The sequence below is a fragment of the Anoplopoma fimbria genome, chromosome 5 (assembly GCF_027596085.1).
Source record: "Anoplopoma fimbria isolate UVic2021 breed Golden Eagle Sablefish chromosome 5, Afim_UVic_2022, whole genome shotgun sequence".
NCBI lineage: Eukaryota > Metazoa > Chordata > Actinopteri > Perciformes > Anoplopomatidae > Anoplopoma > Anoplopoma fimbria.
This window is the reverse complement of record NC_072453.1, coordinates 14,018,011-14,043,435: the sequence shown is the minus strand read 5'-3', so window position 1 is coordinate 14,043,435 and position 25,425 is coordinate 14,018,011. Positions and strand designations below refer to the sequence as shown.

Here is a 25,425-nt window from a genome sequence, read left to right as displayed (position 1 = left end):
GTGTCTGGTCATTAAAGTCATACGTCAAAAGTCAGGATAAGTCGAAGAACAAAACTCTGGCCAACACAAAGTCATTTGAGAAAAGTCTTAGTGAAGTAAAAATGAACTTGAGACAAGTTCAAGTTCAATCTCAAGTCATTCAGGACAAGTTGAAGTCAAGTCTCATGAACAGTACGGAGCAAATCTTAAGTCAAGTCACAAGTCATTTGAGACAAGTTATGTCACAAGGGGGGACAAGTCCAAGTAGGAAGTCAGTCAGGACAAAAGAAAGTCAAGTTTTAAGTATATCAGATCAGAGCTCAAGTCAAGTCACAAGTCATCTGAGACAAGACCAAGTCAATTCACAAGTCTTTTGTAGTTTTATATACTATGAGACAAATCCAGGTCAAGTCTTACAGGGTGAATCTCATGAGGTCTCAAGTCACGACACAAGATGCAAGATTGCATGTTTCTGAATGCTGTCCATCAAAATGACGTTTGAATGTTCCCTTTGAAATTGTGTTAAATCAAGTTTTCTTTTTGTATTAATGGAGACCAATTTATTTTAATGCAAAGGCTTAATAATTAAATACACTATTTGTGGGCACGCAGCATCTGGCTGTTGCCTTTATTTACTTTTCGGATTTTACATTAGAGACACGATTGTTTTTTTTCTGTATAGTTTCATGTCAAGAGGGTTAAATCTAAAGTAAATCAAGTCTCAGAGCAGTCAAGTCCGAGTCAAGTTTCCTTTTTTTACTTTTTTATTTTAAAATACTTTTCTGCGGAGAAAACAGCTGCCAGGATTACGACAAATTCAAAATTTATCACGCCTCAGGCTAGTAAATAGTTCAAATTAAAAGGAGAACAATCCAGTACATGGTCAATCATAATTTATTCTTATGCTAAAATGTACAGCATTTTAAGTGACTGACAAAAGGAGAAAATTCATAAATACAAGAATGTCATTCTGTCCGATTTTTGTGCACATAGCCAGGTATTTCCCTCCTGTTCTTACCAGCAACTCTGTACAGGTACAAAGGCTACAAAAGAGCAATATAAACATAAACACAAGTACAAGTTGCGTTTTACATGCAATCCATTAGCTTAGTTTGGTCTATTCACAGGCTCTATTCTTCTACACTTCGGTAAAATATAAATCCAACATTTTATAAAGATAGAAAACAAATCTACAGATGGAATGAAAACGTAGCTTTAAAGGCATTATGTAAAATATCGACTTTGGACTAAATTTATATTTTCTTTATTGTTATTCATCATTATAATCATTTAGTTCTTTTAAATCCTGACACACTTCTGAACCTTTTGAAATGTTTTAGAATTTTTCAGGGTACAAACACTGAGATATGCTTTGTTATTTTTGACAGAAATCAGTCTGCTTTATTAAACAGAAAGCTGCCTCAAGGAGATCTGTTACAAAAGACTTCAGAATTATACATACATAGCAATAAAACCTCTCAAACCGAACATAAAACAGGACTAAGTTTACATTTTTTTACATTATTAGAATTAACAAAATATAGTTTCATCTTTCTCCCTGTGGAGGGAAACCTAATAAAGGCCAGATATCTTTAAAATGGCTTGCTATTAAGCACAACACTTGTACAGTACTACTCAATGCACTGTCACTAACAGAGACTGAAGCATGCTAGTTGTCACTTTACAAAATAAGTACAATAATTTAAATATACAAAGGCATGAGTATAGTACAAACTAATTGTCAGCACTGTTAGACAGGTACACTGAACAGGTTCAAACGGCCACTAACTCCACTTGTAGCAGGCACATTAAATGGCTTCATTTGAGGCTGCTACACGACTGCAAGACCACTGATGAAATCTCTACCGCTGAGCTCTGAACCCGCCTGCTCTAAAAGACACATCAGAGACACTAACACTAATTAAATAGATTCTCATCGTAATGATGTAAGGCTTCCCATCTGGAGAAACAAAAATACTTTTTAACATTAGCTTCAAAGTCTACTCATTGATGAAAATTTTTGCATTCTTTCCAAGTGCTGCTGCTGGTTTTTAAGTAATTAAACGATAACGAAAAAAGACACCAAAAAAAGAAAGCAAAAGGCCAGATCAGTGCATCTTCAAACAGCAAAATGCACGTGAGAAGGACCAGCTGAGTCCTGCGGGGAGTTACCGCCTGATGAAAGGCCCTTTCAGGGACTGCTTGGACATGCCTGTGTTCATGTAACCATGGTGACCAGCTGGAGTGTACACCATGTTGCCATGTGGTGGAGCCTGCATGGGCTGCTGGGGGTATGGCTGTGTTCCCATCATGCCCATCTGCATAGAGTACTGGGGTGACTGGTTCATATAGGCAGGGTTGCCATGGTAGCCGCTGTTCATCATGGGCTGGCTCATGCTGTAGCCATTCATGGCGTTTAGGGAGGACATGTTCATGGAGTTGACATTGTAGCCCGGTGCCGGCATGATGTTCACGCTCATGCGCGGCATGGCGGCCAGCGTCCTGGATGGCGCCTGCATGGGCACAGTCTGCGACGGCCTGGCGTACATCTGCTGCTGATGGTGCGACAGCGGGGCGGATTTGGAGCGTGCAGAGATGTGACTCTTGGAGGCCATTTGGGGCTGGATCCGCTGCGAGGGCGGGATGCCCATGTTGCGCATTTGCATCATGGGCGGTGGGGAGCTGAGATTCGGGGGCGGGGTCATGGTGGCCTGCACCTGTGGGTTGGGGACTCGATGCGGGGTCTGGGACAAGGAGACCAGGCTGGAGTGCTGGGATGACAGCGATGAGGTGTTTGCATAAGATGTGATGGGGTGCGAGGCCGAGTGGTTGAAAGGCAGCGAGTGAGGGTGGTCTATAAACGTGTTGGTGAACTGCTGCAGTTTGGCGAGGCTGAGGCCGGACGACTGAGAATAATGCCCGTTGCCGTACTCCCCCTGATGGTTGATCCTCTCATAGAGGGCAAAATTTGGGTTGCCAGATTCGGGAATGTCTGCCAGCTGCATGGTGGTGGTGAAGTTGGTGGGTATGGCACACTGGGCCATGGGCTGCTGCTGGCTGTGCTGACTGTGTTGATTGTGAAGGCTATGCTGAGCGTGCTGATTGTGCTGGCTGAGCTGATTGTGCTGCAGGTGGTGATTGTGGTGGTGACTATGCTGGTTGTGGGGATTGTGTTGACTGTGCTGGCTTAGCTGATTGTGTGGACCGTGCTGATTGTGTTGGCTGTGCTGATTGTGAGGGCCGTGCCTGCTGTGGGAGTTGTGTTGACCGTGTTGGCTGCGCTGGCTGTGTTGACTGTGCTGGCTGTTGCTGGGGGGCCTCTCCACCACGACGCAGCCCTGTGGCGACTTGACGTTGCAGTGAGGCGGCGAGCTCAGGCTGTTCTGCTGAATCATCCCGCAGCCGCCCGGGTTGACGGCAGCCATTTGTTGGCTCACGGCACAGCTGCTCTGGGTCAAGCCGCTGGGGGGGATGCTTCCATAGGAGCAGCTATTCTGGGAGGGGCCTGCCCCGCAGATGCTGTTCCCCATGGTGGAGTCGTAGCTGCTGGGGTTCTCGTAGTTCTCAGTGGTGCTCTCGATGCTGCCCAGATCGCTGAAGCCGCTGTCCACCACCTGCTGCGAGTGATCCGACACCGACGGCACATCCATCATGGGGCTCGTCTCCATGTTGTGGAGCGAAGGCACCGAGATGGCACTGTGGTCGGGGCTTATCTGAGTGTAGCCGCTCTCCAGGATGGAGACCGCCGGGCTGTTCACAGAGCGCACCGACTGGCTGGGATGTGATTGAGCGGAGGAGAGGGGACTGCTGTGGTCTGACTGGGGGCAGTCATCCAGCGAGGTGAGCTGCGGGCTCTGGGCCACATGGGTGTAGTTGGGCAGGGTCCTGCAGGGCTCCTGGCTCTCCACGCAAAAGACGTTCTCCCTCTCGGTCTCCTGCGTCAGGGACTGAACAGCTTGGGCCGTCTCTGAGTCAATCTCTGTGCAGACGGGGGGATCCTCCCTCAGCACGGGACTGAGCGCTGGCCGCTCTGCAGGCTGAGGAGGTGGATGATTCGGACAAGGACTGGACGTGCTCTCTTCCTCTGACTCAGATTCTACAGGGTTATCAGAGTCCACAGCTGCTACTGAGGCGCTTGCTACTGCTTCAGGTGGTGGTGTTGCTACCGTTGTTTCTGTCACTGCCTCTTGGACGCTCTCTGCAGCTGTAGGTGGTTCCTCTTCACTACACGGTACTTTAGACGCCGGCTGACTCAACTCGGAGTCATTGTCTTCTTTTGGATCTAAAAAAGGTGGGGTGCATTCGGGTATTTCTCTCGAGCTCTGCTCCGGGTCTGCTTTGCTGCTCTCAGGTGCCGCTGTCTTGCTGTGACTGTCATCTTCATCATCTGCATCCTGATCCTCTATTTGAGTTCTCTGCTCGTCCTCCTCTTCATCCTCTGCATTGTCGTTCTCCAGTGATTCAACACCCGCTGTGCTGAGCTCCACGTCTTTGGATGGGGAGTCCTGCCCGGGTTCACTCGCTTGCCGGTCCTCCTCAGGTGGTTCTGGGGAATCACATCTGTCCTCGGGCCTGGGGGACATGGCGGCAGGCGAGGTGGCAGGTGAGCACACCGGAGAAGCCACTGGCGATCCCTCGGGGGAGCTGGACTTCTGGGAGCCATGGTCAACAGGACTTGGGGGCTCAGAGAGAAGCCTGTCTAGCGTTAGATCTGGACTAGCCGAGCCTCTGGCGGTTTTGCTGTCCTCGTCAGCACTGACAACATCCTGGTCCGGCTCCTCTTTCGCTTCCTCGGTGTGAATATGGTGCTGCTCTGCCTCCATTGGGGTTTCGGGGGGTGTGTAGAGGTTGAGCTTGAAGCCCATCTTCCGTTCGTTCTTGAGCCTCCATTTAGGAGGGCCACGTTTAACTCCTTTCGGCCAGCCTTTCTTCCGTTTCACTGGACGGGGTCTGCTGGGTCTCTTAGAGATGAGGTCAGCCCCTACAGCTTGGAAAAAGAAACCCACTTTAATGTTCTGCCAGAGAAGTGGAACAACCTACTATATAATCATTTTACGAGACATAATGTGGCACATTGTAGTTTTATGACCGTCAAGACGCAAATACCTTCATTCCAGTGTTCAAGATTGTCTCTCTGTGCATTTTTCTCCAGCCTTGGACGACCTCTCCGGCGTTTCATTGGTGTAATTGGTCTCCTCTCCTCTTGTTCCGCCTCCTCTTCCTCCTCTTCTTCTTCCCCCATCTCGCCCACTCTGCAGGTGCGCTCCAGCAGGGGCATAGGACGCTCGTCATCCGAGTTGTCAAACGGCTCGTTCAGCACCTCGGTCGTCTCAGAGATGGTTTCTGTTGTGACACTGCTGTTTATTCGCTTTCTTTTACGCCCTCTCTTCTTGAGCACAATGTTTCTCTGAAAAACAAATGAAAGAGGAACCAATTAATTTTCTAGAAAGTTCCATAAGAGTAGAGGAGTTTTGTAAAGACTGAAGACAAGGGGCACTAGGTGGATGACCTCCATGAGAGCAGAAATTCATTCAGGCTTTTGTGCTAAATGTAAAATGTTTTAACCGCACTGTGAGACTAAATGTTTGAGCAATGCAGCCCGGTATGGAAAACCACAAATAGGACAGGCAGAGTTGGCAGAAACCACGGTCTATTTTACATTCTCCATTTGTATCTCTCGGCAGCCTGCGCTTTCATATCCAAAATCCTTCACAAGAAGAATGTCAATACAATACTATAACCAATGCACTAAATAAACTCCAACAGCCAGTGTTGTTTTTTTCCTGGTTTCCCTGACATCATGTAGCTGGCTGTTATATTATCTCCAGCACAAGGGGGCAGTGCCATATAGAAAAAACAGACGTAAGAAGCACAGAGGAGGGCAGTAAATTAACCATGACCACTGACAGTAGTACAAGGTTTAGCCTGCACAGTCTCGACACCAGCAGTGAAAACACAATCTATTATCTACAGCTGCAGGCACACAGGGAGGCTCCAGATGACAGGAGGAAGCCACTGAACCCTCCACTGAATTCATGAATATTTATCAAACCTTTTCCGTCTCACCAGAGTAAACAACATGGTCTCCTAATGAAGGAAAATATCTAATGATATACATTCAATTCCACTTTGTCCTAGAATAAAACTCCAGATAATCAATGAGATTATCTGAACAAGGGGGAATAGCTGTTTTGTGGTGATGCAAACAAAACAATAAAAGTCACCTTTCTCTTAGCTGCGAGCATTGCATGCGCTTTTGTCAGGATGGGTGGTGAGCCATCAGAGTCATCGTCGTCGTCATCATCTGCTTCGTCATCACTCGCTTCCTCCAACTGCTGGATGCGCCTGGTCCAGGACAGTGCAGGGCGGCGTTCGTACGTCCTGTAGGGAACCTTACAGTGGACCTTCGTGAGAGGTTGCCTGCTGCCGTGAGTCATCAGGAAGCCCTCCCTCTCCTCCTTCTCCCAGCAACTGGCCTGCTCTTTCAGCCGCTCAGCCTGGTAATTAAACAGACAAGACACATTATCTCTGGGAAAGGCGCACGCACAGCTCCAACATCTGAGCAATGAGGCTAATGGGAAAACAAGAGATTGGAATTAACATCATGACAAATGAATCACTGCAGGTTTCTCCTGATAATAAGAGTGGCGTCCTGATTGGATACGTGCCCGTCATGGAGGAAACATTTCCGTTAAGCAACCGTGGAAAGATTGCATTTCATGGAATATTCAGCACTATCAATTATGTAGTAACTGATTTAGGGCAATTTTGCACAACATTAGATGCCTGCTGACAGCGATAATGCTTTTCCCATTTACGGCCTCTGTTTGAACTCTCCAGCTAATCAAACAAACATCCAATAATAGCATTGCAGGCAAGTGTAAACAAATAACTAGTGTCTCCTGATTGAACCAGGAAGCTCACATCCATCTCGGCCTCCCTCTCCTCCTCAGACAGCACGGCGTTGAGAGTCGTGGACGGCGTCCAGCGCAGGGCGTCGGGGTCCACCTCATTGCGACGTGGGTTATCCCTCATGCTCTCCGTGTGCCTCTGAATCAATCGCTCTCTCCTGATCAACACAATCCTAGGTCACAGGGAGAAAAATCCAATAAGTTCATAACAACAACAAAAAAAAGCGAAGCACACGCTAGGGTAGGCCGAAGGTGATGTGCGGTTGAATGAGAGCACAAAGACAAGCTCTTTGGGACAGCAGGTGCTCCGTGTCCTTGGGGGTGCTTAACCTGACTTACTTCTGTCAATATTCAGCTGCATTAATGGATACGCTGTTAAAAATACCCGCTGGCCTGGATAAAGTCAGACGGCACACAGAAGCGGCAGCGCGGGCTGAAGGAGACTGCGGCTCGGAAACTGACCTGCCATCCTGTCTGTCAATCATGCCGAGCTGCTGGAGAGTAGCGGCGATGTCATGTGGACACATCCCAGTGGCCCTGCTTATTCCTTTAACACTGATGTGTTTATCTGGGTGCTTATAAAGGTACTCCAGTATGACACTTTTCCAATATGCCAGGTAGGATAAGCGACCCAGATCTGACAGTGGCTTCTCCGGGGAGCCGGCTTGTCCTTCTTGCCTGGTGAGAAGGTAACCTAAAAAGACAAGATTCAAACAAAAACAAAAACGCTTTAGTCAAGCTAGAGGCTGCTGCTGGGTTGTTTCAGATTGCAAGTCAATCCCTACACCTCCTCCCTTATGGATTATGTATTCATGCAAGGATGTGACACCAAACCCTGCTTGGGATTTCACCTTCAAATGGTATAAAGGGAGGCGAGGCAATCAGTTTTACTCTCCTTCAACCTCTGTCAGAAGCTATGATACATGCTGGCAAGGGCAACAAAGGAGGCTGAAAGAGGGGAGTTAAGAGGAAACAAAGCGACAGAGCGAAACAGAGAAGCAGCTGGATGTCATTGCTCACAAGAGACTGCACTTAGGAGAGATAATGAACAAGAAAAAAAAAAATACTAATATGTATCTGTGTGTAATTAGTTTTATAGCGGCCCTGTCAAGGGTCATCCATTATGAGCGGCATGAAATTAATTAATGCCTTTTAATGTGCACCCACTACCGAGAACCAAACAAGCAAATCTAATCACCAAACAGTGAACACATAATATTGCAGTAATCATGACAATATTCATTACTAAAGCTAAGAAGAGGAGCCTGGGATAAACACTTAACAATGAATATTCAAATAAATTAATTGAAAAAAGTCACTTTACAAATATATTATCATTAATAAAGCAAAACAACAGAGATGCCCTGAGTTCTTTGAACAATGATTTAAAAAGGGAGCATTTTTCACACCGGCACCCACTAATGCTGCGCTCTCAGAGCTACCTGAGACAAAGCGTTCCTCTAATACAATCCAATATAACAGAAAATCTTAATCTAAACAACTTCCAGCTCCAAAGCTACATTTTCCAATAAAGCCTTCAAAGAGCTCAGAACTCAGCTGTGTTCAATCTCCCTTAATCCCTGTCTTTGTTATCAGCACACTCTCAATATCACAGATCCTCCTGCATCTCTGTGTCTCAATGGCTCCCAAAGTGAACAGGAAATCAAATGCTCCATTACCGTCCGCCCTCCCCGCACTCGCTCCTTTCCCTTCTCTTCATCACACACACACAAACTCGGCAAAAGAGACAACTCTTCAAAACAATAAAACGCCTATAATGACAAAAAACAAAAAAATGCCTGCCTAAACACAGAAATCCACTCAAGGCAGCAACTGTTTTCAAAAGTGGACCACGAGGCTTTAAATATTGTATGTGCTGCATTTACTGAGCTGAAACATAAAAGCAGTATCTACACCTCATCACGAGTCAAGGAGACTGAATTGGGGGCATTTTTCTATGAAAAAGCTCTTCAGGCTTAGAAATACGATTGGCCATCATATAATATATGCAGGCAGAATGTTATATTTCTCACTCCTAATCTTCTGTGATTGCCTAAGTACTGTACATGAATGCTCTTGATTAGGCTACTTCAAAGCCTTAACCAAATAAAAGCACCTTGCCACAAGCTACAAATTCACCCCTTAATCTGAAATTGTTTGTTAAAACCAATAATAAAAAAAATAAAAACTCAGTTCAGTGGTCTAAAAAAGCATTAAGGAACTTACTGAAATCAATAAGGAACCTTCCAAATCCTTGCCTTTGGTACTGAGGCATGATCATTATGCAGGAGACATTGTACTTCTGCTGGCAAAGCTTTTCCTGAGGGAAGGAGAAACAGATCAAGTATGTCAGAGCTCTGCTGAAGCTGGCAATTTACTGCACCTGCCATTGTCCTTGTCTAAAGCTGTGCACAAGCACATGCACGCCACACACACACACAGGGTGATAAGCTATTTTAAAAAGTAACACTCTGTGCTGAATGTAGCTACAAAAAAAAATATGATTATGTTATTGTTGGTTAATCTGTGAATTATTCTTAGGTTATTTGATCGATTGTTTCATTAATAAAATGTCACATAATAGTGAAAAACAAACAAAATCTCATCTTTTTTTCATTTTTAAATCTCACATCATTGTGATCAATATGCAATGACAAAAGCATAGACCAAAGCAAAAAATACCTCACACACTAGAAGCTGGAACATAATGTTTAGATTTCTGCATGGCTAAGCGTTTAATCGACTCATCATTTAACCACTACAGTGAATAAATCCAATCCACGCTACAAAAAAATGGAAACATTGCAGTGAGGTTTTACTGTATCAGTATCACCATTCAAGAATGGCGTGTGGTGTTCCTTCATTTACCATATGATCACTCTGTAATTCTTACCTTGGAGAAATAGCCCACAAGATGACAGCCTTTCTCATCATTCTTTGTAAGTATGTAGAAGAGGAAAGGCTCCACATCATAATACAAGGTCTTGTGATCCAGGAAAAGCTTGGCTAACAGGCAGAGGTTTTGGCAGAAGAGTTTGCTGACATTTCCATCAACCTAAACATGGAATAAAAAGACCAAGAGGACACTGTTCAAACAGTTCCCATTTTCTCCCTCCTCCTCCTCTTCCCAGAACCCATTCAGTGGAATCTCATGCAGCATACAGTTATTGCTTTATTGCTGTAAAGGGAAGCTGACCTCAAATACGGAAAGGTCGTCCTTTCTGTAGATTTCATTGGCTGGTGGGTGGAACCAGCCGCACTTCTTTGTGTGTCTCTGGAGAATGTTTTTGCTCCTCATGTACTTCAGACAGAACTCGCACAGATAAAGCTTTTGTAATCTGACAAAGACAAAAGAAAGAGATGCGGTTTGTACTTCAGCATTAGAGCTTGTTTTTTAAAAGGACACTGAATAAAAATGAAACGCAGTTACAAAGAAACTGGCATTATTTGTTGAGTAAAAGCAGCATTAACCTTGAATATTCAGGAGGGTAAGGCGACGAGTACCAGGTTTGAATCTCATACTTCCCAAATTCAATGAGGGCAGGGCATCGCATGGAGTCTGTGTTCATCAGAGATCCAGTTTTCTGTAAAAAAGAATGGACAAAAGCAAATGGATAAATGCGGTGACCCAGATAATCCACTCTTACAGTGTCTCTAATAACCAGTCCATAAAAACAGTACAAAATACTGAAATCAAGATTGTGGTTAAATCAGATCTTATTAAATCTGACCAAAACAACGTCATTCGCAAGATGTTAAATACTTAATCATCATCTGGGTTGGTGTCTGATCCTTTAGTTTTCGCAATAGCAATACATTAAAAAACATATGGGATGAACAGGAATTTAAATTTGAACCATGTTACCTTAAAAACGTTGCCCCAGACTCAAAAATGCATAGTTTTCCTCTGACCTGTGGTTCTATATCTCAATCTAGATTGTTTTGGTGTGAGTTGCCTAGTGTTGGAGACATCTGCCCTAGAGATGTCCTTCTCTCTAATATAATGCAACTACACAACTCTTGGCTTGTGGTGCTCAAAGAACCAAAATAATGAATCTTAAAAACTCAGCAGCGATCTCTCTATGACGACCCTGTCACACCTTGTTCATGTAGGAACTATTTTAAGGAATCCTGCATCTACTCACGGACGAGAGACTTGTGTTTATACGTTTCTAGCGCAATGATACTGCTAGCTCCCCTAGCAGCACTGAGCTAGCTAATGTTACAGCTCAGCTAAGGAGGGCGTCGATATTGTTTACATGGTGTGATGCCATGAGCATAGGCCATTTGCCCGTGAGAAGTGACAAATAGCACTACAGGTAAGAGGAAAAATATGTATTTTTAATTTTGGCTGAACTGCGACTACAAAACCTAAATCTACCATTTGGACCATATGTAAAATAGTGGACAGATTTGACTATATATATATATATACACACACATGCACCTATAAGATGTTACCACTAAGCTTTGTCATTAAAATACCTTGTTTTGTGCTACCCATGTTAACCCCTTCAACTTTAAAATATCAGTATTCTCAGTTAAATTTAAAAATCCAGTTGATGTTTAGCCCCTTCCCAAATGTTCCCACCTGCCCGGCGACTTCCTGAACATGAGTGAACGTCTCAATGTCCTCGTCCGCCACGTGGTCTCTGGACATGGCAGCAAAGTCGGCTTGGACCTCCTGCTTGACACGCAGCTCCCCGTTGTGGCCTGTTACCGGCACAATAACACAACATCAAAACATCAGATAGCACATCAACACCGGGGCTGTTTGAAGCAGCCTTGGCTGAATAATCTCATAAATGCATTCTATGCAAATGTGCTTATACTGTGAGTACTGCTGCTGAGCCTGTTTGAGGCCGTGTCTCTGAGGAATTTCATAATGTATCATCTTTGCATGTTTATATGAAAACCCCTAATGTAATGAAGTGAAACTAAATCACTCTAATTGCGTAACCGCTTTCATGTGCTTAGTCATCCACCAAGACAGTTTCCCATGAATGAAGAAGCAGATGCAGTGAAGGGAGCGAGTGTCGACATGAAAAGCAACTGATGTTGGAAAGCAGGCAATAATTTTATGAAAAGACATCAACACCATGACATAACCACCAAAACAAAAACCCCCATTATAAGTGGACGTGATGTGTCATTAACATATTTATGGAAATGTGCTGCTGGGGTAAGTAGTGTTTGTGCAGTATATTGTTTAGAACTGCTTGAAACTGTGACTTCACCTCCGAAGACAGTGAAATGTAAGGGTTACAGCACTTCTGGCTATAATCATCATGTCAGCTCTGAGTCAACTTGGGTGGGTGAATCACTTTAGTCTGTATGTGTCTAATGACGGCTGGAAGTGAGGCTGAGTGGATACAGTGATTTCAAGAGTGAAGGTGGGATGATGAAGACCGCTGATGTGACTACAGCCTCTACTAGGTAGTGATCACAATGTGCGCACTACTGCAGAGGGTCAAGGACAGAGCAAGGAGCAACATGAGGGAGTTAGTGGGCCATGCACTATGACAAAAAGCCAACGGGCGAGAGGATGGAAGCCACGTAAACTCCGCAGCCAAGTCAAAACGCAACGAAAAAACTGGGTTAAGAAAAGAATTCAAATCAGGCAGAAGATTAGTAGTCTGTTAGAATGTTGAGGGTGTCTTCTCAAAGAAAAGATTAGCTCTAGTCTGGGAAAAAAAAATAAAAAAAATTAACTGCGAGTGTCAAGCTTTTAAAAAAAAAATGAAGAAGAAGCTTAAAGGTGTGGAGACGCAGGTCTTGGCTGGAGTTTCAAGCCTTGCTTACCATGATTATTCTCAGGCTTAATTCTTCCGTCTGTCAAGTCTCCCTTTCCTGGTGAGGGGGCTCCCTTCTGAGGGCTCACTTTATACCTCAGCCTGCCTAGCGTCCTGTGCTTTTTAAGGAAGGGATTACGTTTGAAATGACTGACCATCTTAAATGGGTGTCCTCTGGGTCGGCCCGGCCCAGCAGATGTGGAGTGTAACCTATTTTTACTAAACTCGTTCTTTCCAAGGCGCTGGGGCCCCGTTTTGGACGCCTGGGCTGAATCCTGCTTATGATGCATGCGCTTAGGCGGCGCGTAGCAAGGTAGTCTCTTTTTCCGCGACTGTCCCTGAGTAGTATAAATGTGAGAGAGTCCGTCAAAAAGTCCCTTAAGTTGGCTGCTATTGCAGAGGCTACTCAGGGAAGGAACACTAGACTGGCTGGAGGAGCTCTGGGGCGAGTTAGCAGAGGTGGAGCTGCTGGACACCTGCGAGGGGGGGCTAAGTCCCGGCAAAGTGGGAGCGGGAAGTGCAGAGGAAGAGGGGGTTATCTTTTGAATGGCGTCAGCAGCAAAGGCAAACGGCTCTGGTGGCTTGGACAGTTTGGGCACACCCGTGTCTCTAGAGCCTAACTGTATGGCGGGCGACTCTATGGCTACGGCTCGCGAGCGACGGCCCACGGGGGAAGGGGTAAAGAATTTGGAAAGCCCGTCGATAAGCCCTTTGGTTTTCTTGTTAACGGTGAGTGTAGCTTGGGTGGAGGTGGGCGTGAGGGGGGGAGTGGTGGTGGGAGTGGAAGTGGTGAATTGGGTGGCGTCGACCACACAACAGGGGTCTGCAACAGCCAATCTGTCTCTGGCGTCCTTCACAGATGCAGCATGACCAGATGAAGGTGTGGAACAGACGGTAATCTTTTGACCCCTACCAGGTGACCCCCTTCCTCCAAGTGCTACCATGGAGCCGTCACCACTGGTTACAGACCTGCCAAGACAAGACATTGTTGTAGAAGGTAAGATACATTTATAAACAATTTATGTTTTAAAAAAAGGTTCACCTCAAACAGCTACAACATTAAAGTGCTGCTTACACATCCATGCTTCAATTAGCAATTATTCATTTAAAAAACAATGAGATGTTTAATAAAATCTTGCTGCGTGGGTAACAAGTGTTTTTTGAGAGCGAACAAAACATTTTGCATCCAACAAAAACTTGCAACACGTAACATCGCACACAGTGTTTAACAGCAGTGCCGCTGTGTTCCCAGATCTTCACAATTAACTCCGAATACAGTGAGCACAACGTTATCGTCACCAAAAGGAATATTCATTTGACAAAATGAAAACAGTTTTACAGACTAGTGCACACTTACATTCTTAGTTTGAGCTTATTTCTGGGCCTTCCAATTGGCTTTGCATATCGACGTTTGATCTGATCGGCTTTCTTGTGCAGCAGTTTCTTCCCGTTCTCCTTCGGCCTGCAGACTTGGCAGATCCAGGTACCTGGAGTGGGTCCAAATACAGAGAGTACCGTTTGAGTGGGTTCATCAATTCAGAGGACATACAGTACATTCATTTGAAACATTTCCTTTAATACCGAGAGCTGGCGAGAGTCCCGCCAGTTCACAATGACAATCAATTACTCAGCACAAAGCGAAAATCCATAAGAAAAACACTGGGTCAATTCTCTGTCCAGTGGAATAGACTTCGTATCAGCTTGTTGAGCAAAGCTATGTGACTTGTATGAATCGCCTGCCAAATGTCCTTCTACAGTACGTGCGCCATCATTACAAGCCTGGCTGTAGGGTCAGTACTGTAATCCAGAGATAGCAAATCTCCCCGGGGATGCTGGAATAATTCGATATGCATGCAAAAGCTTCTAATAAGCCACCGCTGCCTCTCTGTGTGCTGAGTGACAGCCCCGAACGGTGGTCTGTGAAGAAAAAAGGCTTTGAATTGACAGCAGAGAGCGGGAAACAGAGAAGCCAGACGGTGTAAACACCTCACCTTTTGGCATTCTTGAAAGCGGCGGGTCGCAGCATTCCATGTGAAAGCCCCGATCACATGAATCGCAGAATAGCATCTCATCCTGAAAGGCAAGAGCAGGCATGTGTGAGGGGATGTCCCTGTTGCATATATGTAACACCCCCCCCCGTGTCATATAAAGTCTTTTGGAAAAATAAGAAGAGAGAGGCTTTACAAATCTGAAAAACCATTAAATCCTCAGGGATCTACCCCCCCCCCCCCAAGCCAAATACACAGATAATGGTGCGTTAGGATGTATACAACATTATACTTACAGCGTTTTTCCCCTGTATTCGACAGGAGCTGCAGGTTTTGCATTCAATACACTGCCATCGTAATCTCTTCACATTTGAGGTTAATTCGGGGGAAAACTTCAGACACGACGGATGCCCTTCAGAAGCAACCGAAAAAAGCATGTTAGCATAACACAGTTTATACTAGCGGTGACTGTGTCCCAGAGCTCGAGACACAGAGGCTTTCCATTTATTCACACAGTACGGTTATACATTAACATATTAGATCATGAAAAAAACAAGGGCGAGCCTGTATCGTATGACCGCGACACCTCATTTCCCACCACCAAGTTGTGTCTAAAAACAGTGTGATCAAACATCTGAGCTGCTAATTACAGATAATTTGATCTTAATGAGGCAGAAACAGTAGCAGCACTCATTTCTAATGGAAGTCGATCCATGAAAGTCATGTAAAAGCTTGCCTTCCTCCCTCACCCGGCTCCCTCTCATGGTAGTAAAACAGCTGTTTTACAGTGAGAGCACAATTTGTGTACACTACGAGCAGTTAATGAAAACCACCTCGACGCTACTTAGTCAAATTTCAGCTATAAAAATGTCACAAGGAGAACAATTCCTTACGGCATTTAAAAATAATTGTTCAAACATAAATGACTCCTTGGCAGAGGTAATTGTATGGGGGGGGTTAGCAGTTTTGTATGGAACAAAAGAACAGTAAAGGAAATGTCACCAATCTGCGGAGGGAAAAGGGTTGATCTTTGATCCGCTGTGCTTGGTGCGCTCTAAAAGAAGAGTCTGAATCGAGCGAAAATGACTTGGGTAATTTCAGATTCTAATGGCCACTTATAGAGCATCTGCCCTTCTTTAGTCCACTGAGGGTTGCGAGCAATTTGGGTCCCTTCAGCCACTCAATTTGAACATTGTTCTACCAATAAATCCCTTAAAGGACAGCGGAAAACACGGAGCAAGAATGTGACATCTGCCCAACCGATGCTGAGAACTACTGCGACCAGCCAGGGTTGGGTCGTACGATAATATCCTTTCTATTGTGAGATAATAGAACATTTGTGACAAACACTGATTTATCTACAGCCTTTATACCAAGGTAGCTTTGATATCTCCTGTTGTATAAGGTTATTGCAGGCAATTTACGCAAATCCATGGGCAGCAATGCTCTATGGAAATATTGGATTTGCAGGATTTTTGCATCAATGTGATTGGTGAAAAGGGTTTGTCAGGTTAAACAGACATTTCCATATAGTTATATAACAATTACAATACAACTACATTACATGTCTATTGTGGTATTACATTGTCATGAGACATACCTTGATAGAATATATTATCCATGTCTCCCACCTCTACTTGATACTATTCATAAATTAACACTTCTAATAAGTATAAGACAATGATTCAATATTATTGTATCTGTTAGGAATAACAATGATATGATAAATAGCTTGACACAATGTCAAAAACTTGAGGCCCAAATTAATGATTTCAAGCAAACTTCAGTTAAAAACTAGCAAGACTTTGTTTTTGAAGAGTTTGAGTTCATTGCATTTGATATTTTACATGGGATTTTGCATAAATAAGTACTCCTCTGTTCCTACCCCTCATTCCCACTGTTGCTTGTGAGCCTTTGCTAACACACCAACGGTTTTGTCCAGACTACATGCAGTATGTTGTGGCTTGTGAGAACATCCAAGGCGACTTACCACTGCTCCCACAGTCTGCACAGGACAGCAGCTCTTCTGGCCGCTTGTCCCGATTTGACTCTTTCGTTCCAAGACAGAAACTGCATATTGGGATGGGGTCAACCCGGAGCTGGGTGGGAAACACAAACATAGACAAACTGTTTAAAAAACAGAAATGAGCACAGGCTGTGTATGAAGTTCTTGGAAGCCTGTTTATTTTTTGGAGATTTCATCTTGTCACTGTAGATCTCACTGTAGATTTCTTGCTGGTTAAGGCAAGACAATAAAACCTGCGCGCGATTTAATGAAATGGCCACAAAAATATGAACTACAACGCTCATGGAATGAAAATAGGAGTTCTCACGGACTAAAAAATAAATAATAAATGAATCTCGTCCTCAGAGATATTGAGATCCACCTACTTTATCCATTACACGAATGGGTAAGTGATCTTAGTAATCATAGTTTAAGGGCTTAATCCAATTCTTAAAGCTTGCACTCCAGTCTGAAAGGATTAACCAGCATGTAATCAAATTACCTCAATAATAAAACATGCTCTCATTGTTACTGCCGTGATCCACAGTAAATGTTCCAAGTCTCAGAACAAATACTCATTTAAGGGCTTACGGTTAAGTTCAGAAGAAGTAAAATATGAGCTGAAGGTTTAAGAGGATTTTCACATTGATAACACAGAATGAAAAGAGGCTGACTTCACGGAGGAAACTGGGGGGAGACTTTGTGTCATCTCTTTATCAAAACAGCCGGTTTAAACTTGACCAATCTTTGCCTTGAATCATCACCAGACTGAACCCACAGTGACGTAATATGGCTTTCATAAGGTGTCCCACTAAATATGTGCTCAACAACACAATGACTCTAGAGCAGCATCAGAAAAACTGCTGCCTCCTTCCCCTGCCAGAGAGGAAGTTATGTACGGAAAATAACACTCACATGGTGTGACCATAAATAACCCACCTCATCACTTTACACACTACCTCGTCAATTCTCTGGAGATTTGAAGGGCACTCTGGGGATGCCCATAATTAGTTCCTGATTTCTATGACGCAGATCAGCATCCTGACTTCAACAATATTTGAGACTACCACATCTCGGTTGATCCTGACCTCCTCCTAACCTACAGTGACGTTAAAGGGATCTTGTTTTTCTCCTTTTTTCATCCCCCTCATCAGTTAACAAACACAGGACAGTAGCGTCCTTTCAACCTGTCACAGCATCCACATGAACTCCAGGGAAATGCAGCAAGGACACTGTGGGGATTTGGTCATTGTTCCTGGCTGTTGTATCAATTAGCTGTTACGGTGAGGGGGAAGCAGTTTACTGCCACATCAATGATTACTCTATTTTCCAACCTGCCAGGTCAATATTTGAAAGCAGCCACTGCCATTAGAGGCTGACTGCTGCTAACAGAGCTGTGATTATGGACATAAAAACACTGAAATGCTACCGCGTGATGAGGCTACACCTGTAGAGTATAACTGTTTAAAGCAATCAGTGGTTTTGGTATTGTCTCGTATTATGAAAGCCAAATACAAAACATTTTTCACAGTTTAAAGTTGGGCAGGTCTGCAACTGCAAACAATTCAGGCCCGTTGTAAGTATTCTTCATAGTCCAAATGCTCATAACAAACAATGGAGCAATCTACAGAGGATTGTTCACCAATCATTTTGAGAATTTATTACTCATTTAGGTAATGTCTCAAGCCAAAATGGCAAACTCTCTGGTTTCAGCTTCTCACATGTGACTATTTCTCTGTTTCCTTATAATTGTAAATTGCTTTGGGTTCTTCTCTTTGGGTTTCAGACTGTTGAGTAGACGACAACACCAAAAGTGAAAACGAGCAGTTTTTGCAGACATTGCAGAGACTAAAGGAATAATTGAAAAGATTAATTAAAAATGAAAAGAAAACGTGTTAGTTGAAGCCCTACATATACCCCAAATATGTTGTAAACTGGACTGCACAAAGTCTGTCAATTTAGAGCTTATCAAAGTTCAAATCGCATTCGCTCAGAGCAGGTATAAATCGAGAAATATTACTATTTTGTCCTTGATCACAAGCCATTCTACGATGATGAGAGATAAGAGATGCAGCCAAGGGCATTTGAAAACAAGGCCTCAGTGTTGTTGTTATTTCAGAGTTATTGTTATTCCTTGTTTATGTACGAAAAGTGCTGGGTGTCATCTTTATCATGAAATATCCTGAAATCACTATGTAAACAATTTTCTTGAGAGCCTTAAAACTCAGATTTTGGGCTAGCAACCATCATGAATATAATCTATACAAGAGAATTATAGACACAAGCATGAACATTAGTGTAAAGAGCTTGAAATTAATACGACATCAGTGCTAATATGCAGCTTGTGCATACTGCTGATGAAATGCTCAGAACTGACAGGCAAGCTTTTTTTTTTTATTTATTTTTTTACTTCACTTCATAAAATAGTCTCCGCTGACTGAGCTATGAAGTCTAATCCAGGAACTGGAGAATTAATTTCCATCAGGAATATTCTTTTGGCTTGGTGATTAAAACCAATAGCAATTTGCAATCTGCACGGCGCAAAAAATGTGAAAAGAGAGAAACAAACACAGCTGAAGAGACGCTGATGATTTACTTGGGGATTCTAAATTAAGTACATTACAGGAAATTATGCTGCTTCAAAAGAGCAGGCTGTCCTGAGTGAGGGGGTGGGGTCCTATTAGAAAACTGCTGGTAGAGAGAGCAAGAGAGAGAGCACAAGTGGTTGCATAACGCAGCAGAAAAAAACCTCATTCCTTGCCTTTGTTCCTGCCAGAGTCTCTTCAGAATCTAATAAACTCTAAACCAAGACTGCTCTCTTTTTTTTTTAAACTCAAAATATCTCCTATTCTCAACACACACACACACTTGTGCTTCAACAACCGAACAGGCAGAGATGTCTCATCCTTTGAAGTGAACGGTAAACCTGGACTGGGCTAGGTGATGTCATCAGGCTGGGAGCAATAGGTTGAAACGTTCCAAATGGAAAACAGCAGGCCTTCCTCAGTTATGAGAACCATTGCAGGACACTGTGTCTCTAAACAGTTCTCAGTTTCACTTTTGGCCTGACCACAGACACAGTCACAGTTGTGGCTGCAGTATCAAGGTGTCGCTTCCTGATTATTCACTGTGAAACTGGTGGGGAGCAGGGTGACATCTCTATAGCCTGATGCTGCGAGCCACTTCAGCTGCATAACTTGTGCACAAACTATTAAACCGCACTTCATCTTGACACACGATCTGCAAAAAAGCCCTCACAACAAATGATCCAGATGACTGTACACTACACTTTAGGGCCATTTAGTGAAAACTATTTCCATCTCCTGTGCTTGACAGTGTCTTAAAATTGCAAAGCAAGTACAAAAGTGCTGTCATCTTTGCATCTTTTTGTCTGTAGTGTGTGATAGCTTGGCGCCAATAATAGAGACACCATCTCTGCAGACTGTAAACCACCTTTGAGGTGCCAAAAAGCAGCGGAAACATCGCAACCTGGAAGTTTGTTGATATGGTTTTATTTCCTCTCTGGGGCATCTCTGTTAGCACAAAGGTCATACCAGCTGCATTCAGCCCGAGTATATTCGGTCCTGCCACACATTCTTCGCCTGCCATTTCTCCGCACTGTTTGTGACGACTAGTTTATGCTCATGCCCTTGTAAATGACCACTAAAATATCCCAAATCTGTTCATTAATGCTTTGAAACACACACAAGACAGCCAGCCACATCCCTTAAGGTCATTAGGCTGGAGTTACATAACTGGTGGGAAGCCTACAGCAGACTGCCCACCACACACTGTCAGCATGACTTTCTGATTATCCAAGCTCTCATATTATGGAGATAAACAACATCGCAGGCCAACTGGGACGCACTCTAGATGGCGTTGTTTCTGACCCGCCAAGCTAGCGTCCCAAGGATTAAGACCACAATCATACAATGCCTGTCAAGCAAATGCCTCTCAGTGGTGGCCCAAACTTTCAAACTTCCTCCTTGGTAATGACATCATGGAAATGCTGTTTGAGTCCCATAAAAAAGTCCTCAGTTCTTGCAAAACAAATCTTTGATACGTGTTAGAAGGTTGAAATCAATAACTCATTAATAACATATTCTTGTCAAAAAGTTAGACTATTATGTAGGCTATTCACAGCAGCATATGACAGACCAAACTCCAGGGTAACTTGGGGATAAGCATGAGGTGAAACAGAGGCCAAGGTGTGTGTACCTGGTCTCGCTCATGGGGTAGGAGTGTCACTGACGCGAGGACCAAGGGGGAAGCACTCGGACACCTGGAGCCCCTTCCCTCCGCACCGCCATGGCTGAGCTTATACCGCGGGCCATTTTTTAACAACCTGCTGCAGTTAACCGACCGCTTGGCCGCCAGTCGTAACCTCTGCCGGAAAGCGGGGTTATCAACAACGTTTGAGAGGTCATCCTGGTTCCTCAGATACCTCTCGATGTTCTTCAGCGAGGAGCCGTGATTATCATCCAGGCCCTCGATGGCCCTCTTGAGTATTTTATTCCAATCAATATGGCGCAGATCGCTCGAATTCCATATAGATTCCTTCGATGGCACAGACACATTCGCAGGCGGGATTGATCCGACCCTCCCGGGATTCCCTGGGTCCTTGTAGGAGGCGCTTCCCTTATTTGTAACCTTGAGAATAGAGCCATCATGAACACTTAATCCCAACTGCTCAAGGACGGTCTTCTTGTCCAGTCCATGCGAGGTGGCCACCGCATGACAGATTCTGTCCTCTGAAGGCCTCTGCTTTTGCCTTTTGATTTTCTGTATTGCTTCAAGAATCCACTCCGTGTACAGAGGGTTTGCAAGTTTTACCATGGTTGAAGAATTAGAATCACAAAAACCACATCCATACAGATTCCCCCTTGCGGCTGCCGAACACTGGATACATCCACATCCTTAGAAAGGTCAAAAGGTTATCCTCCACGCCAACATCCACATGCGTCTTCTCAATCCTGGGTATCGGACATCGGCCTGGAGGAAAAGTTGGCACGAGTAAATCCCACAATGGTAGTGACCAGCTGACCTGAGGCCTTATGTATTCAGCTCCACATCAAATCTGAAAAAGGGAAAATAGTCAAATACATTTTGTACATTGCGATCTTTCTGGGTGTTTCTTCATATTCACATTATATGAACTAGCTATTTTACAGCATATTGGGAATAAAGGCTGGGGAGGAATGCAGGGCGTGTAAGATGTGTTAAAACATGAGGAACAGATGCATAAAAACAGATGCAGGAGCTGTCATGGTTGCTAAAGAAATCTGAGACTTAATCCAGTCTGACACCATGAAACCAGATGTCCATTTCAACCAAAAAAAGAGACTATTTGTGTAAAAGCAGTGAGTTTAAACATTGTGACAGGTTGATAGAAACTTCTAGGAAAGTATTATAAATATATATTGTTTGATTTCAGATTAAAAAAAACACAACACAACACAAGTTCACATGTATTTCTGCTGCACGTAATTTCCCAAAATGTCAACCGTCACATCGCTCAAGTAAGCAAACTGACTTACAGAACAGACGTTTGAAAAAAAAAAAAAAAAATTTGATTTTTGAAAAAACGTTTGAATTTAACCGTTACTTGTCCGTACGCGACTTTTGACAGCTCCGACCGGTCCGCCAACGACGAAACTGATCGACGCGAACGTTCTTGATGACGAGCTGTGTAGAATCAATGCTCACTTCCTGGCAGCTGCTGAACGCTCTAGGCGCGTCTAGCGAAAATAACCGCCGAGCCGTTAGACGAAGGAGGGGGTGTAGGGGAGGAGGGGGGACCCGTTAGTAACTAAGGTAACAAACGGAGAGAGAGTTGAGCAGATAACTGACTGAGTGTCACCAAAGCATTACTGATGTCACCCTAAACAGTCGCCATTTTGTTACAATGTTGTAGTTTACATGAATCCGACATGACGCTGATTACAATCCAATGGAGTCTCATTAAACCGTACCTACACTACCATGTGCCCTCCCCTAGCAACTTCAATATTGGCTGTAAAGACAAGATGTGATTTCTGGTTTGATAAAGCACATGTCAATCTTTATGTATGAGCTCAGTCAGAGCGGCTCGGCACTGGCTGTGTGATCTGTCACTTCACTCAACTGACCCGCCCTCTTAAGGTGCCTTCACTGATAAACGGATATCATTCACCCCCTCAGAACGCTGGTAATATGTGAGCGTCACCGCTGTAACCACGGCGACGGGACATTATCGAGTCGTAAATGAACAAAAAGTGACACAAAGTGTTGTAAACGATTAAATTAGATATATATGTTTAATCATGTGCAGGCCGTTTAACACCAGCCCACCTTTACTTATAGGTTCCTCCTTGAAACAGTTGGCTACACTTGAAAGTGATGTGCAACATTTTTTTTAAGACTTTAATTGTGTTTGTTAAATCATTTGCATTAAAGAAATAAATTATTTAAAGTGTGAACAAATGTCTTTTTTATTTATTTATTTTTATTGCATATTCAAGACTCCTGCAGGCTGAACGTGTCTATCGCCTCTTCCTCTCTCTCTATATCCCTCCTCCTCCTCTTTATCTTCCTCCCTTTCCATTATTTCCCCGAGAGGAGCCGTAATTCTCCTGATATTTAACATTTAATAAACTATGTTGCGTTTATATTGGCTGCGATGTGAATGAACACAAACGTGGCGTTGAGCTTTATATATATAAACACACAGAAAAGAAAAAAGAAAAAGGAGCTCTCGCCACGTCTGCACGCGTAATAATAACAATAATAATAATAATAATAATAATGATGAGAATAAACATCATGTGCGTGACGCGCGTCTTTTATCAGCATTAAACCATCAAATGTCTCCAGTGAAGGAAGAGGACATGTTCAGTGGGGAATACAAGTTAACACGACTGCTTTTCAATTATGTATCGCTTTCGTTTTCACATTTTTATTTATTTTTTATTATAAAATGATAAACAGCCTTCTTGGATATATATATATATATTTATTTTCTTTCCTTCCTCGTTTTCTTAAGCTGTTACGCAAAAAAAAAAAAAAAAAAAAAAAAAAATCTAAATCTAACACAATAAATTAACACCAAGTTTCATGCGAGGATGCATATATAACTAGTAATCTTATGGAGAAAGAAGAATAAAAAATAAAAAAAACGAGTGCACAGTCTACCGTCATGTATTTTTGCTGGTTAGTTTACCTCTTCAAGTTTTTCCCCCCCTCGGATACTCCTCTTCATTATCGTTGAAAAATGGAAAAGGATACAAGTGCAGCGACGTATCCAAAGCGATTTTGTGGGATTTGATCTCTTGAAAAACGTAAAGGCTGAGAAGCTCTAGCCGGAGACATGGAGAGGACCTGATAACAACTAATTGAAAGGTTAATCTACATAGCAGCCTGTGACAAAGTGGTACCCTCCCCCTTCTTCTTCTTCCTCCACTGTAGACATCCCTACTTCAGCGTAGTGGAGCGGACCGTCGCCCCTTTAGTGCGCTCCTACAATGATATTGTCAATTTCACTCCCCACCACCTCCTCCATCAACATGTCCAGTGATGAGCCAGGAGGAACATTTTTACACTTTTCTTTTTTGTTGTTGGTGGATTACCCTCTGCAGGCAACATAGGCACACATACTTATGTCACATCATAATAACATTTATTCCCTATGGGCATTTTTAAAAAAACTTCCATTGATGTGCAGTAGATATAAGATCAAATGTGACTTATTCTGACATAAACATATATTTTTTTAAAAACGTCCATTGATGTGCAGTAGATATAAGATCAAATGTGACTTATTCTGACATAAACATACATTTTTTTAATTATCCTATTCGTAGTAGTTTGTAGCACTTATTGTATTCGTATTAGTCTGTAGCACTTATTGTATTCGTATTAGTCTGTTGCAATTATTGTTTTCGTAGTAATTTGCCTCTGCACTATACTTTTGCTCTGGTTTATGCTTTAAGATGCTTGTTTAAGAAAGGAGATGCACTTATGACTTCTGGTGACTAGTAGTTCTCTTGAATACCTATGTTGAATACACTTCCTGTAAGTCGCTTTGGATAAAAGCATCTGCTAAATGTAATGTAATGTAATGTAATGTAATGTAATGTAATGTAATTCTAAACAGAACTATTTCTTCCACAGGCCATTACGTCCCAGGGCAGTTATGGGATATCATACACTAACACTATAATCTGCTAATTAACTTCACCATGCCCGAGGACTAGCAATAGTTGTTAGCAATAATGTAGATCATTACATTTTTCAGTCTTTGGATTGTGCACTCCCGCTCACTTATTCACCAACTCTTCAAGAGCATTAGAAATGCCAGAAAGCTCATTTTTCATGCAGTAATTCAGATGTAATTAGAGCGATAATTAGTAACTTCCCATCAGATTATAAACACATAATGTACCACACATGCAGCTTTAAAAAGAGCTCAAAAGAAAACATTTAACTCTTATATAAAATACATTCTATGAGTAATTTGATTTGTATTTGCATGATTATAGTCTTGTCATTTTGTCAATATACTGCATCTTCATCGGATGCTCTTATTACCTTGATGTTTCTTTTTATTTACCTGCCTTTTCCCCATTTCGCACAGTGTTTATATCATTCAGAGTTTGGTTGCCGTCTAGTCCTTGACATTTATTTCAATGTACTGACTGATAATTTGAGATAAACATGCACAAATAAGATGTTAGTTAATTGAAGCAATGTAGAATAGCGTGAAATATGAGTAA

At 43.2% G+C, this 25,425-nt stretch overlaps 1 protein-coding gene across 7 annotated transcripts; it reads right to left on the bottom strand.

Annotated features, from left to right (window-relative positions):
- Window positions 1–857: 857 nt before the first annotated feature.
- kat6b (K(lysine) acetyltransferase 6B) lies at window positions 858–23,943 on the bottom strand. 7 transcript variants are annotated; one of them, XM_054599067.1, is made up of 17 exons: window positions 23,874–23,943; window positions 20,894–21,752; window positions 16,661–16,769; window positions 14,967–15,082; window positions 14,674–14,755; window positions 14,040–14,169; window positions 12,693–13,651; window positions 11,482–11,603; window positions 10,362–10,474; window positions 10,087–10,228; window positions 9,784–9,945; window positions 9,117–9,210; window positions 7,353–7,584; window positions 6,904–7,063; window positions 6,204–6,476; window positions 5,086–5,386; window positions 858–4,966 (listed from the first exon to the last, which is right to left on the bottom strand). In XM_054599067.1, exons 2-17 carry the CDS (start codon window positions 21,509–21,511, stop codon window positions 2,148–2,150), a joined length of 6,432 nt encoding a protein of 2,143 aa, XP_054455042.1. In that variant the 5' UTR covers window positions 21,512–21,752; window positions 23,874–23,943; the 3' UTR covers window positions 858–2,147. The 7 variants fall into 7 exon arrangements, with proteins under 7 accessions (XP_054455042.1, XP_054455043.1, XP_054455041.1 ...); XM_054599068.1 differs by lacking the exon at window positions 23,874–23,943 and adding an exon at window positions 22,648–22,665; XM_054599066.1 differs by lacking the exon at window positions 23,874–23,943 and adding an exon at window positions 22,291–22,395.
- Window positions 23,944–25,425: the final 1,482 nt, after the last annotated feature.